At 33.7% G+C, this 15,464-nt stretch overlaps 2 protein-coding genes across 5 annotated transcripts in view; one reads left to right on the forward strand and one right to left on the reverse strand.

Annotated features, from left to right (window-relative positions):
* Nucleotides 1-1,184: 1,184 nt before the first annotated feature.
* On the forward strand, nucleotides 1,185-6,916 carry LOC133197680 (tumor protein p63-regulated gene 1-like protein). Its single transcript, XM_061333818.1, has 4 exons — nucleotides 1,185-1,477; nucleotides 2,626-2,717; nucleotides 3,390-3,566; nucleotides 3,833-6,916. The coding sequence occupies exons 1-4, from the start codon at nucleotides 1,208-1,210 to the stop codon at nucleotides 4,176-4,178; spliced, it is 885 nt and encodes a 294-aa protein (XP_061189802.1). The 5' UTR covers nucleotides 1,185-1,207; the 3' UTR covers nucleotides 4,179-6,916.
* Nucleotides 6,917-11,978: 5,062 nt separating this feature from the next.
* Nucleotides 11,979-15,464, reverse strand: part of LOC133197681 (alkaline phosphatase, tissue-nonspecific isozyme-like) — a 28,450-nt gene continuing 24,964 nt past the window's right edge. For 3 of the 4 annotated variants that reach the window (XR_009722439.1, XR_009722441.1, XR_009722440.1), the window contains 5 exons: nucleotides 14,779-14,919; nucleotides 14,455-14,646; nucleotides 14,219-14,344; nucleotides 12,667-14,108; nucleotides 11,979-12,204 (listed from right to left, as the gene is read on the reverse strand). Coding sequence is in view for 1 of the 4 variants with exons in the window: in XM_061333819.1 (XP_061189803.1) it covers nucleotides 13,834-14,108; nucleotides 14,219-14,344; nucleotides 14,455-14,646; nucleotides 14,779-14,919 (734 nt within the window). In the remaining 3 variants the exon portion in view is untranslated. Of the gene's footprint in view, nucleotides 14,109-14,218; nucleotides 14,345-14,454; nucleotides 14,647-14,778; nucleotides 14,920-15,464 lie in introns of all 4 variants that reach the window. The other variant, XM_061333819.1, reaches the window with a different exon arrangement.

Consider the following 15,464-nt stretch of genomic DNA (forward strand, 5'->3'; position numbering starts at 1 on the left):
TTGTTATATTTTGGGGGGATATCCCCCTTTTCAAAACCATTGCTACTGCCTGTTTTTTAATTAAAATTTATAAACAACTGGTCACCTGACTTTCAGTTCTGACTACCACACAATCTCTAGTTATTATGAATTCCATATACGACAGCCAACTGCTTACCGCCAACTGCTCACTGCCAACTGCCACTGCTCATAGATGATATTGCCTGTTTTTGTTTGCTTCATGAAATATGCCGGCGTGAAGCGTCGTAGTTCATGTCCTCATGAATCTTCAAAAATTAAATTCATTTCTTAAAAAAATATAGTTTCATGATTTGTGAAACAATGATTAACAACTCTTAACTATGGTTAACGAATTCATCTAAATTATAGTTTACAAATGAGAATCTATATTTATCAGTATATTCTATCGTTAACGTTTATTTACCGACAGATAAACTTAGATTAGCATTCGTAAACTACACTTTACAAGTTTACAGATGAAAACTATAGTTAACGAATCGTTAACTGTAGTTTACAGTTCGTAAACTATAGTTTACAATGGACAAACCTAGTTTATCAACTGTTAAACTATGTTTATCTAATTTTTGTGAATTTGGCGTGCCATAACTATGGTTTACGAATGTAAATTATAGTTTACAAATGAGAATCTATATTTATCAGTAAAATCTATATAGACAAATAAACTTAGATTAGCATTCGTAAACTACGCTTTACAACCATTATAGTTTACAGTTCGTAAACTATAGTTTACAATCGAAAAACCTAGCTTATCAACTGTTAATTAAACTATAAGTTTATCTAATGCGTGTTAAGAAGAAGGCAATAGGGAATACAATCTATAAGCAGTGGCAGTGAGCAGTTGGCTGTAATTAAGAAGTTTGCAGGGACAGTAAACAGTTAGCTGTCGTCTATGGAACTCCATATCTTTATTTATTTATTTATTTTTATTTCAGCAATATTGTAAACTCTAAAGCGTCTTCTTTACAAATAAAACGTTTTTTTTTTAATTAAAAAAAATGCCTAAAAATTCATATATAATAATTCAGAACTAATATCGGTCTTTCAATGCCGAAACCATATTTTAAAAGGGATGTCTTTTAAAAAAAAAATAAAAATTGGTGTTGCATTCCTCAATTATACATCGGGCTCGTGAAGTCATATATTTCAAGGGAAATAACTCTCCTAGGAGATCGTAAACACATTCAAGATGGCGGCGAACACCGAGACGCAAAATACGACACTCTCAGATGACGAGCAAAAAACATTCTCAGGAGCAACTCTGCAAATTGATGGTGTTGACAACCAGACAGGAAATGAGCCTGGTGTAGAATTTACAGGACCCAATACCAATTTTAACAGAAATCGCCCCGGAAGTGTGTACGGAAGACAGAGTATCCGGAGTACAACCAGCCGCACCTCCGTCCGTCCAGGGGTGATCAAAGGCGACAATGAGGCAGAAACGTTCTTTAGCTACAAGGTTTTTTTTTTTTTTTTTTTTTTTTTTTAGACATAATTACCTTTCCCTTTTTAAAAAGGCTTACATGGTTCAACATGCAAGATAGCGGACATGAAAATATGAGTTTTTTTTGTTTTTTTTTAACACTTGCCTAAATTCGTTTGATACTAAAGACATACCATATCCAAATAAGACATATTTTTCAATGTTATAAATACTCTTCCATTGTAAATAAATTACCCAAACCCGAGCTGTTTCAAGGATGGCTACAAATTTACAAATTGTCCCCACCCACCCCCAAAAACAGAGTTTCGAATTAGTGAATTACTATTGATAATTGTTTTTTTTTTCCATTATGCTTCATCACTCATGAACAGAGAATTTTTTTTCCTTTCTGACATGATTGTAAACCCCTACTGTGATATTAAGTTGTGCAACGTAATATTGGTTTATGAGTCTAATGTACAGCTAGTTAATATGAAGAACTTCAGTAAAGAGAGAAAAAAAGTTCCATAAAGTGTGCTCGATAGTTTCCGGATTTTCTCCAACTGTCATTCCCTTAACTTTTTAATTGTCTGTAATCATGGTTTGGGCCATTGATATTGGCCTGGATAGATCAGTTGGTAGAGCGCCTGAGTAGTACAGGGGTCCCAGGTTTGATTCTTGGTTCATTTTCTCCTTACTTGTTACATAATTTGGTGCCATTTACCACTCCTGGAACTGCAGGTGAATATCTTGCCAGGGGCAAATAAGAACTTGGTTTTGTTTTCAAGGGTGAGGGTGAAGACAATTTATGGAGGGAGGAATGTAATGGTTTGGGCCATGGATGTTGGCCTGGGTAGCTCAGTTGGAATAGTGCCTTACTAGTGATACAGGGGTCCCAGGTTTGATTCACAGTCCAGTCATAAATTTTCTCTTTTCCTGTTAGAAGTAAATAGACTTTCATCAATTGGCAATAAAAAAGGTCAAGGAACTCGAGTTGGGGAAATCCCATGTTTAATATGGAGCTTATATTTAACTTGTTCACTCAATATTGTCTCTTGTAGCAAATGATTACAGGTTTGGGGGAAAAGGCCATAACATTTTGACATTTATTGAATTTGAAAAGAGGTACACAGATATCAGTATCTTTACAGTCCAAATAATGTTTTACCTTAATATTTTAACAGGAGGAAAACTTTAACAAAGCCCTTGAAACATGTAAAAAGACAATGAAGGATGATATTGATGGCGAGTTTGTTGGAGCTTGGCTGCTAACTGCGTAAGCTTTTTAAAATAATAAGGCATGCTGCAATTATAAAAAGTAAGGCCATCAATAAAAATATTTTTGTTTGATGTACTCCAACCCATATTTTTGAAGGTGGCTAGGTAGGTGGGTTTTTTTTTTTTTTTAGGAATTATCAAACACAATGATAAATGTTACAAAAATCACAGATTTACACATTTATTCGTCCATGACTCTTACCTAAACTTTATTAAACATAGTTTATATGTTTGTAAAATGCAGCAAAAACCAAAAAAGACATATGGATCCTAAAATTTTAAAGCATGTCAGACAATCTATATTTTTCTATAAACGAAAAAAAAAAAAAAATTAAAGTATTGAAAAAAAAAATGATCGGGTAGGGGCAATTTTGATGGGTTGGTCGGAGTACAAATACAAACAAAAATGTTTTTATTGTTGGATATATATGTCATTTTTGGGCTATAAAATGAAGTGACTTTTTCCATCCATTGATAACAAAATTAAACCAATAAATGTGCTTACCCAATCATAAAGAATTATCAGGAAAAAAAGCTTAAATTGCAACCCTTGCATTCTTTCTTTTGCTGATAAAAAAAGAAGAAAGAAAAATCCCTGTTATTACTTACATGAAAACTTTCTGAATAATGAATATAAATGTATGTATTTAATGTATATTGTTTATTTTAGTATTGACCACTGGGATAACGAGAGGGAACGTTTAATCATTCTGACCAAAAACTGTATGCTCATTTACAAGTATGACTTCATTCTTCACAAGATGGAAGATTACAAGAGAGTCATGCTTCATCTGATAGACACTATATGTGTGGGGGACTTTGTTTATCCTCCCAAAAGTCTGATGCCGTAAGTAAGAGAATGTTAGAGAAATTGTAAATCTCGGTCAATTCCTGCCTACTTTTCTCATCTTAGATGTTCAGCTTCCATTTATGTGTTTGCAAACATTGGTAAATTATGAAATATCACATGATAATGTTAAATCACATTGTGATTGTGTTTATAATTTAGTCAGGCATATGAGAACTATGTGTAGATAATATAAGTAAATTTTTGATCTGTTTACAAATCTGTTTAAACAATCTGTTTATAGACAAAAATGAATTTTCTCACAGATTGAGGCAACATGGGGGAATTCAGATTAAGTGGAGCCATGGGGAGGAACCATCCTGGGCTCAGTTGTGGAACCCCTGGTGTGAGTCTATCCCCTGGATCAACCTTGCCCACCACCCCCTTCTGTATAACCCCAAGGAATATGAGACGACCATTTACAATGTGGATGACTTTTACGAGTCCCTGATACAATGCATCAGTAACTGCTACAAAGAAAAACGACCAAGCGAGAAAATCACCATTGTTGAGGGTCCTATAATGATTGAGAGCTATGCAAGCCTGTCCTCTATGGTATTTAACCAGAGTGGACTTGGTTTCAACAGAGATAGGAAAGGCATTAGCTTCTAAGCTTTGCAAACATTGCTGCACAAACTACTCAAAGTTGGAAGTATTTCCTCTTCAAGCATAGCATTAATAGCTTTGAAATCCCAAACAACTGATATGGTTTAATATATTGAAATGGTAAACCTTTTCCATATTACAGCCTTTATAGCTTTTTTCCACTTGCTGCACTGCAAAATAACTGTGCTGATTATGAAGTATTATTGTAACACATACAATGAATGCTCTTAGAGATTTTCTTCATAAAGTTGAGTTATTGTATATTTCATATAGATTTGTGTACTACAAAAGAAGCTGTGATTTTATATTTTTCTTAAAAAACTGTATAACTGTCTTAGGTTTAAGGCCAATATCAGACTTGGTCATTGGTTCAGGCTGTTGTTCCCTACAGACAAAACATCTGCATATGAGACCACAGGCTATGTTCCTGTAATGATGCTGATTCTGAAGTGCTCTTTTATTTATTTCAAACTGATCACTTTTGTTGCTGTTTTTTTTTCCCCATCTAATTATGCTTGTTGTAAAATTTAGATAATCCAGTAAGCCCTCGATACACATTCCAGTGGTTTTCTTACTTCAACAAATTTCTCAGCCAGTAATTGTTTCTTGTCATAATGAACTGAATTTGTTTTTGATTTGACTTATAAGTTATCTGGTTTAAAGAAAAGGTGACATATTAAATTTCACAATATGGAAAGTAGATTTCATGACAGATTCTCTTCCATTTCATATCTGTATTTTTTCATCCAATGGGTGTCAATTAAGGTTATGTTTGCAAAGTTTTGTAAGCAGAGTTCGTCTTACATGCATAATGTTGATTTTATTTATTTGTTAACTTTCCTCATATCATATCATATATTCCACATGGGTTATTTCTATGGACATGTTTTATCTGCACTTGCCTATTCCTCTTTTAACCTGGTTCCCGAGGCCTTCTGAAGTGATTAGGAAGGCCTCAGGAGCCAGGGTAGTCTTCTTTCCTTGCTGCTTATTAATATTTTGTTTTATACTGGTACTTTTTTTTCCGGATGTTATTACATATAAGTGTGTACAATTATTGAAAGGGAAAGGTGTATTGTCATTGTTTAAAATGATTTTACTATACACATGTAATGTAATTGGAATATAATCTATCACCAAATGAACATGAAATTCAAAATAATTTTAAAAAGTGTATTTGATTATTTCAGAAGTTTGCTATGTGCAGCTTAATTGAAACAATAATTTCTTTATACTAGTAATGAGATCATTTAACATAAATTTTTTGCCGTACTTGCTTGAGTTGTGATGTGCCATTTAGATTTTATTACAGTAAGTAAGCATAGTATAGTATTTAATAAATAAATGTATTTCTCAATTTTATTCAATGGAAAGCTTTTTTCAAACTTTTGATTCTATGATCACTTTTATATTTATGCTAATGCTACTGTCATGTATCACATTTTGAATTTAAGGTTTTTGCACAATGTTGAAAAATGACATAGAAGTTTTATATTAAGAAACACTTAATAAATAGGCACACACACCTGTTGTCAGGTGAGTTTTTTTTTTCAAGTTTTAAAGCAAAAAAAATTGACAATGAACATTAAAAATATGCAGATTTTTTTTCACCAGCTTACATTTAAGCATACTTGGGGTAATTAGAATGTAAATTATTTCCAGGTCGTTCTGTAGATATTGAGTTTGTGTAAATATAAAGCTCCTTGTGATATACAGTATCTATTCTTTATATTCCGTTGTTATTGTTTGTGCCGAAATTCATACGCTTTTTCTGCTCTTAGGTACATTTTTAGTGCAATAACAAAGTGTGTGTGGGCTGTCCTGCAGTGTAATGATTTCAAAATCCTACACTGAATGATAACATTATAGTGCTATGACGGATCCTTTATTTCAGTGATTGGAGCAGTGGTTGATTTGTATCATTGTTCTTATTTTGTTCTTAAATTCCCAGTAAAGAAACTCAAACTTGAGGTCAGAAGATTTTCGACAGGAAAATGGATAGGACAGACATGAAATTATTGATCAAAAGTATTCATGGCACAGATATGTTTAACCCACTTTCCTGCAGTAGATTTTACCTATCCTTAAGAATGAAGCATATACTATTTGTATCCAAAAAAAAGTGAAACACATGATTGTTATGTCACAACTACTACTGCAGTTGCTGAAATGGAAAATCAGTCTTGGTATTGTCTTAGTGTACCAAAAGTAAAAGAGACTAATATAACAACCTTAAGTGTGGTGATTTTGATAAAAAAGGAGATATTTGACATTTCTTTATATTATCTTGGTTAAATTTTGAATAAATAAAGGTACATTTGGTATTGATTATTCTATATGAGAATGTTCCACTAAAAATAAGTTTCCCTTCAAATTATTTGTGCATGATGGAGTTTACCATATAACCTATGCACAGTTTAGTAATATATATATATATGTGTGTGATAGAGATTTGCCATGTTGTGTCACATATCATTTAATTTTTATGCTGTTTGCATTTAAATCAACTAAATTTAAAAAAAACAAACAACAAACAAACAAAATTAATGTTCGCCATCATGAAATTAAGAAAATTGACTTTATCTGTCAGTGTCAAAAAAATATCATTTGTTTCTGTTTGACCTCTGATATATTATGACATTTTATGTTCATTTTAGATGAAGATGATAGAATTCAGTTGTAATTATTGTTATTGTTTTGTAATGAATCTGTGAGAATAGATCAAAGTACATTGTTCTATGTTACATGTATTTTGTGTTCTTTTTAAAGTCATTTTATGCTTCTGAGCTAAAGGTTCAAAGAACCAATGCTATGCCATTTGTGTGGTGTATGCTGTGCGTAAACTTTTGGAAGATGGGCAATATCTCAAGAACCCCTTGGCCAATTTTTGTCTTTGTCACAGAGTATCCTTGGTTCAAGGGCTTTCATTTACAATAAAAATAGGAATGTGACTCTTACAAATAGGGAGATAATTAGGAAAATAAAAAACAAAAGTTGGTGGTTGCTAAAAAAATCTTCACGAGAACCACTGGGCAAATTATCACCAAACTTATGCATAAGGATGAGCATATGTTGTCAATCAAAGCATCGCCCTGGGACAAAGGGCATGGTCTCAAGGTCACTTCAAAGTTGACTTAAAATTATATTTTGTTAAAACTTTGATAAATTGCCCACTATAAGGACTAGGATCATCAAATCTTGCCAGTTGATGCATCTTAGGACTTAAAGTTGCCTCAGAAGTAGGTCATGGTGACCTACCGGTACTTTTTTAATTTTGCAAGTACATGTATTCAATTTCAATTTGTTGCCTGCGTGGCGCAGTGGTCAGAGCGTCTGCTCTAGATTCGCGAAGTAAGGAGTTGATCCTTACGTCGCGGGTTCGAATCCCACTGTGGGACGTGGAGACCGGTCCTTCGGATGAGACCGTATAAACCGAGGTCCCGTGTCGCAGTAGGTGCTGGCACGAAAAAGATCCCTCACTGCTCAATGGCCGTAAGTGCCGAGTATAGGACAAAATTTGCAGCTCTCCACCGTTAATTGGTGGCGTCTCCATATGAGTGAAAAATTCTCGAGAGGGACGTTAAACAACATACAAACAAACGAACAATCAATTTCAATTTGATTATAATGGATGATATCTTAGATCCTTTGAAGACTATAATCTTAAAAACTTGTCAGTTTATGCATCATGGGACCATAAAGTGTGTCAACCAATTAAAATAAGTCTTAGTACTGTGACGTACTTTCTCAATTTTGTGACTAAAATATTTAAGGTCGTTTTTCAAATACTGAGAAGTTTAGAATCATCAAACCTTGTCTGTAAGTTGACGCATCTTAGTTCCTTGAAACATATTTATGAAAAAAGTAGGTCATATTGACCTAATTTTTGAATTTTGTAGATATTCATTTTCAAATTGGTTTAGAGGCATATTTTGGACATTGAAGCCTATGATCATCAACCCTTGGCAGTTGATGCATCCGAAGGCCTCAGAGTAAATCAACCAAAAAAAAAAAGGAAAGAAAAAAAGGTCACAGAGCTCAACATTTGAATTTTTATGGCTATACATGTATTTAAATATTTCAGATACTAATTGGCTAAGAATCGTCAAACTTTGTCAAATGAGGCATCTTGAGTCCTCGGAGTGTATCAACCCAAAAGTTGGTCACTGTGACCTACTTTTGGAATCCATGGCTGCATTTAAATATTTTCAGATACTATTTGGCTTAGAATCATCAAACTTTGTCAGTTGGAGCATCTTGGGGTTTTCGGAGTGTGTCAATTAGAAAGTATGTCAGGGTGACCTACTTTTGGAATTTCAAGGTTATATCTAAATATTTCAAATTTGATACAGGAAGAAGCGTATTAATTTTATTAGTCTACAAATAAACACAAACTTCTCTGAAATAAACATGCATTATAAACGATTGCTCGAGAAGGGGATCGACGACTTTTACCCTGAGAAATGTAGCGGAGCTTATATCCGCTCAAGATCGATATGGATAGAAAAGGAGAAAAAAACTATTCTTACTTCTTAAATCTTGAAAAAAAAGCAACAATCTGACAATAAAATAAATAACATAAAAGATGAAAATCAAACAGAACATACAGATAATGAAGGAATTGTGGATTGCCTTATTAGTTCTATGAAAAAACTATATAAGATTAAAGATATATCTTAACAAGATATTCGAAATATAAAGTGCCCAAAAATCTCAGAAAACGAAAAGAGAGTACGGCATGTAAAACGTTGCATTATTATACTTTTTTGTTATTCCTATTCAAAAATTTTGTTATTCTAAAACATATCATTCCTATTCGATAAAATGTGATTCCTTTTCGATCAGTCGTATTCTTATACGGAAAGAAAGTGATTTCTATTGGATAATGTATCATTCCTATTCGATAAGTTTTTATTCCTATTTAAAACATGTGATTCCTATTCAATAATAAATGTTAAATGTATGATAAATAATAAATCTCCCGGACAAGACGGATTATCAGTAGAATTCTATAAAGTTTTCTGGAAAGATTTAAAAGATTTTTATAATGCTTCTCTTCTCAAAAGTATTGAAATAGGAATTTTTCTCAAAGAAATGGAGTAATCTCATTAATTTATATTAAAAAATGTGAGAACAACTCAATCTAACAATGTTGACTATAAAATATTTGCACACATATTAGTTAACCGTTTACAAAAGATAGCAGGTAAAATTATTAGACGTGAACAGAGTACATATATTGGTAAAATACACGACGGATTTTTAAATATCTTTGAATGCTATTCACATAATAATATAGATTGAATATTACTTTTCCTTGATTTTGAAAAAGCTTTTGATTCCATTGAATATAATTTTATACTTAAAATCTTGGAGAAGTTTAATTTCGGACCAAATTTCAAATTGATGATAAAAGGGCTTTATAATAAACCTATATTTAAAATAAAAAATAATGGGTGAATCTCAAAACCATGTACAATGCAAAGAGGAATCCGTCAAGGATTCACGGTATCTGCTCTATTGTTGTACTGGAAATATTAAGAAACGACAATGATATCAAAGGCATTTCATTTCAGAAAAATGTGACTACCATTGATGATCTCAAGATTGTGCAACATGCCGATGATTGCACAAATATGCTAGAAGATACACAGTCTTTCTAAAAAGCATTAAAATAGTTTCAGAATTTTCAAAAGTTGCTGGACCTAGACTTAATTAATTTACAAAAAAACGGAATGTCTATTAACTGGTTCATTGATAAATGAGTTCGCCGAATGATGAGACATAAATTGAGGGAGTCAAATTCGCGAAAACTTGTGTAAAATCTCTTGGTATTTATTTAGGGCATGATAAAGTTGAATGTTATGAAAATAAATGGACAAGTAAACTTAAAAAAAAAACTTGAAAAATGCTTAGTGTCTGGAGAAGACGAAATCTAACATTATTTCGGAAAATGTACATTATTAACACATTAGCTAATTCAAGATAATGTATAATACTTTCATATAACAAAATCGAAAAGTCGATTTAAAAAAAATATTTACATTTGCAAATGTTTTCTTTTATATAACACTATTAAAAGCAATGCGTATCTATATTAGGAATGACTCTAATTCTTGGCCAAATTATTCGAGTATAACCTGGTTTGGGTCAGTTTACGCTTTATAATCCGCGAAGCGGATTATAAAACAGCGTAAACTGACCCAAACCAGGTTATACTCGAATAATTTGGCCAAGAATTAGAGTCATTCCTTATAATTTAATTTTAAAATCATTAAATAACTATGGGTGTAAAATTTCGTTATACTTTTTATTAGTTCAAATTTGCCGCTCAATAATACAACCATAGTAACGGAAGTAACGGAAGTGATGGGAATCGAGGGGAGGTAAAAACTGATACATAGGCATAGCAGCCATGTTGTTTGGTTACATGTGGTAAGATCGAATTATTGTTTGAATTTAAAGGTACATTTATTAAATCTGGAATTTTCCATGAATCCCGAGGACTGGAAATGAGAGGATTGTATGGATACAGATGATTCAGCTGGTTGTCAGGGGGGTGTGTCCCCATACCAAACCAGGTTATACAGAAATAATTTGTGTTCCTTTTTGGATATTAACCAATCAGAGGCTAGAATACAAACAAAATTAAATTATATCCGTATAAACACGGGTTCCTCGCGTCATAAACGTTCGACGTAATTTCTCAGTGACGTCATAAAGGGTCGACGCGCAATCAACGGATCAAATACGTGCCGTTGGGTTTGAAAAATAAAACATTTCACGTAACATTTAAGAAATAATGTATCATTTTAAAACATCTATCGGGATATAAATACGGGTTGTTCACGAGATCAAATTCCATAAAGCCCGAATCCGAGTTTTTTAAAATGTTGAATCTGCCGAAGTTTTTACAGCATTTAACAGAGGTAAAATGCAAAGAAATACCAATAATTTAAAGAGAGACGAATTTTTAGGTGAATTTCCTTGGAATAATAAACTTTTCCAATTTAATTCAAAACCCCTGCGTTTTAAAAATTGGACACAAATTGATATTTTATACATTAAAGATATATTTGACGAACCAAGAGAAATATTTCTTGAACAAATTGAATAGAAAGAATATACCCTGTGAATACTATATGCTTAGAAAAGTTGTTTAAACAAGCATTCTGAGAGTATTGCATTAGCAATACTAGTCCCCTACCGGCAAGTGTAATCTGGATCCCGTTAAGAATTGAAAATGCCATAATTCCGTTAAAAATCACTGAAGCGGGACGAAATGCAAACTTGATCTATAACTAATAAAGGTAAAGTCACATACCAAAAATCAGCTCAATATCTGAAAGCGTTAAGAAGAAAATTGCGGAAAACCCGTAAAAATTGAAAAGGCCGTAATTCCGTCAAAAATCAATGAAGCGGAACAAATGCAAACTTGATCTGTAACTCATCAAGGTACACTCACATACCAAAAATCAGCTCAATATCTGCAAGCGTTTAGGAAAAAAGTGCGGAAAACCAAGTGGGACAGACTGACAGACAGACAGAGGGACAGACAGACAGACAGACGGACGGACAGACTCAGAGGAAACCTATAGTCCCCTCCGGTTTCACCGGTAGGGGACTAATAAAAACCAAGTGGGACAGACTGACAGACAGACAGAGGGACAGACAGACAGACGGACAGACAGACAGACAGACGGACGGACAGACTCAGAGGAAACCTATAGTCCCCTCCGGTTTCACCGGTAGGGGACTAATAAACAAAATTTTGACTGTTCATATGCCAAGTACGTGAAAGTAAAACTAAATGTACATTTTTTAATTTAAAAATAATGTTGTTAAATCTATACGATATACAAGAAGCAATTTTTATTCCTCAATTATTATTGATATGAAATTTCAAAAACCTTTGTTTGAAAACAGATGGAAAAGATTTTTTTAAATGTACATGTATTCGTAATTCTGACACATTCATGAGTGATTGTTCCATGGTACCTTCCTTAGTAATTTTTAAAATTAAACAAGCATTCTGAGAGTATTGCATGAGCAATACTAGTCCCCTACCGGCAAGTGTAATCTGGTTCTGTTCCCGTTAAGAATTGAAAATGCCATAATTCCGTCAAAAATTAATGAAGCGGGACGAAATGCAAACTTGATCTATGACTAATCAAGGTAAAGCCACATACCAAAAATCAGCTCAATATCTACAAGCGTTTAGAAGAAAATTGCGGAAAACCCGTAAAAATTGAAAAGGCCGTAATTCCGTCAAAAATCAATGAAGCGGAACGAAATGCAAACTTGATCTGTAACTCATCAAGATACACTCACATACCAAAAATCAGCTCAATATCTGCAAGCGTTTAGGAATAAAGTGCGGAAAACCAAGTGGGACAGACTGACAGAGGGACAGACAGACAGACAGACGGACGGACAGACTCAGAGGAAACCTATAGTCCCCTCCGGTTTCACCGGTAGGGGACTAATAATACACAGATAAAGTATATGAGTGAGGGAATCAGCAAGATTCCAATTCCCCGCGAGCAAGCCTATTCTCCCCTCCCCGCTTCGTCTCGGGAAATACCGTAGACATATTTGCGGGGAACTTGAATCTCACCGATAACCGATACAGACAATAATGGATTTTCAAGATCATATCAGCAATTTCTTAAGAGTTATTCGATGCTCCGAATAGATGTGTATCCAAACAGGCACACCTTTTTACAGAGAATCTTTTTTTTTACGACGATATTATTTGGAATCGGCAAAATATAATGATTTATAGTGAAATTAAAGATATACTAGTAACAAGCATTCTCAGAGTATTGCATTAGCAATACTAGTCCCGTACCGGCAAGTGTAATCTGGTTCCCGTTAAAAATTGAAAATGCCATAATTCCGTCAAAAATCAATGAAGCGGGACGAAATGCAAACTTGATCTATAACTAATCAAGGTAAAGTCACATACCAAAAATCAGCTCAATATCTGAAAGCGTTTAGAAGAAAATTGCGGAAAACCCCTAGAAATTGAAAAGGCCGTAATTCCGTCAAAAATCAATGAAGCGGAACGAAATGCAAACTTGATCTGTAACTCATCAAGATACTCTTACATACCAAAAATCAGCTCAATATCTGCAAGCGTTTAGAAGAAAAGTGCGGAAAACCAAGTGGGACAGACTGACAGACAGACAGACAGACAGACGGACGGACAGACTCAGAGGAAACCTATAGTCCCCTCCGGTTTCACCGGTAGGGGACTAATAATAAAGCACATGTATCAAGTACAAAGTTACATTTCCTTTGACAGCGGGGTCCTCCATCATCAATTCTGCTTTAAACCAGAGCCTACTCATTAGCTCAGAGCAAAGTTCTGAGGAATATACACATATTTTTATCATGTATATACATGTACATATCCTTAAATGTGACAATTCAGTATTTATTAAAGATCCAGATTTAAGCCATTATATTGTATCTCTCATCATAAGACTTTCGTGCATGTTTTTTTTGAGATTTTATCAAAAATCTATTTTATTAGTCCCCTACCGGTGAAACCGGAGGGGACTATAGGTTTTTTGTTTTTATTAGTGGAATTCTAAGCTTTGATTCAAAATACATGCATGAAGTTTATATGATAAAACTTTGCTGATTATAATGTACGTTAGAAGAAAATTTGAATACAAGAAGAAAGGAACAAAAGAAATAGAGTGGGGCCCAGGGATTTGGAATCACTAGTGAGTCTGGATTCTTTATCACAACTGTCTCTGTAATCACCAATACATGAAGCATACTGAATCACGTGGGCAATGTAATGCTGCTCATGAACGCCATGAAGAAGATGTGACATGGGACCCTGAGCAAATATCCCGACATCCTCCGCGCTGTGAGTCTCGTATGCCAGCGGTACAGCAGACTGTTGGACGTAGTTATTAGCATCTGAAACAAGAAAGTGAACGACCATAAGATCAGCAGGTTTCTAAGTTTAATTAAGATGTTTTTAGTGCCATGACCTTTATTTTAAAAGTTTGAGTAATATTTTATAATACCTGTAGCAACTCCTGTTAGGTTTTGTCTGTCTTCATTCCAGCCCGGACCATTGCCGTATACAAGAGCTGTGTAAGGTTTTTTGTCCAAAGGAGGTTCTATCTCAACAGCTTCATCATCCACCAAGCCTACAAAACAGTTCGAATTGACTTGTTAAAGAAGACTATGGTAAAAAATAACATCTAAAAAGTTTTATTATTTTTTTAGAGTTTGAATTAAAACTGAAAATTTTATAAACCTAAGACGTCATTTCCTCGTTTAGTGTAACCAGCCAATGAAAAGGCATGAGAATGGTCTGCAGTTACAATGATAAGAGTTTCCTGTGGATTGGTCAAAGAAACGGCTTCTTTCACTGCTCTCTCGAACTCAAGAGTGTCTTCTAACGCTATCTTTGCGAGACTGTCGTGGTGAGCTATATCTATTTTTGCGCCTATGTAGGAAAAATTTCAAATAAATGAGACAATTGGAGATGCTTTGTAACCTACAATTCAAGATCTAATATCTTTAAAATGCATCATTTGGACAGTTCTTACAAAGAGGTCAATAAAGAAGAATATTTCACCTTCAGCAAGCAAGACGAATCCTTTTTTATTTTTCTGAAGAATTTTAATGGCTTTTGATGTCATTTCCGTCAAAGAAGGTTCGCCATGTCCAGAATTATTCCGCTCGATTTCGTAGGCCATATGCGATGGACTAAACAACCCTTAAATAAACACAAGAAAATTATATTATATCACATAAATTATATTATATTTATATTTTATTATATTTGAAACTAAAAAATAGTATAATTTTCCATGTAGACACACTGTGACAACATGACAAATTTATTCATTAAACCCGCACTTCTAATGAAAGTTCGGGTAAATTGTTATTGTCTAGGTTCGTACGTCTGTCACACTTTCTGCTTCCTCAAGATAGCTGTAAGCAGTAACCAATTCATGTTTTGGAATGTGATCGTTGGTATCCTGTAGATGTTCAGTAAGGTTTCAGAATTCTCATTTTCATCCTTCGGGCCAAATAGGAGTTGAAAAAACCTGGTCTTAGGATCAAGAAACCAATTAACTTAGACTTAAGTCAAATTTTCAGTGGTCTGTAAATTGTTTATAAATTATTGAATTAATCTCTAAATTTGCAGTTAACATCACTTTTGTAAAGCAGTATTGTAAAATATTTTAATTTTGCTCTGTTTGACTTCTACAGCATTTTTGTACAACATAAAGATTTTGACTTAAGCTTAAGATGTTT

Source organism: Saccostrea echinata, unplaced genomic scaffold (assembly GCF_033153115.1).
Source record: "Saccostrea echinata isolate AGI-Se365-2 ecotype Australia unplaced genomic scaffold, CSIRO_AGI_Sech_v1 ptg000030l, whole genome shotgun sequence".
Classification (NCBI taxonomy): Eukaryota; Metazoa; Mollusca; class Bivalvia; order Ostreida; family Ostreidae; genus Saccostrea; species Saccostrea echinata.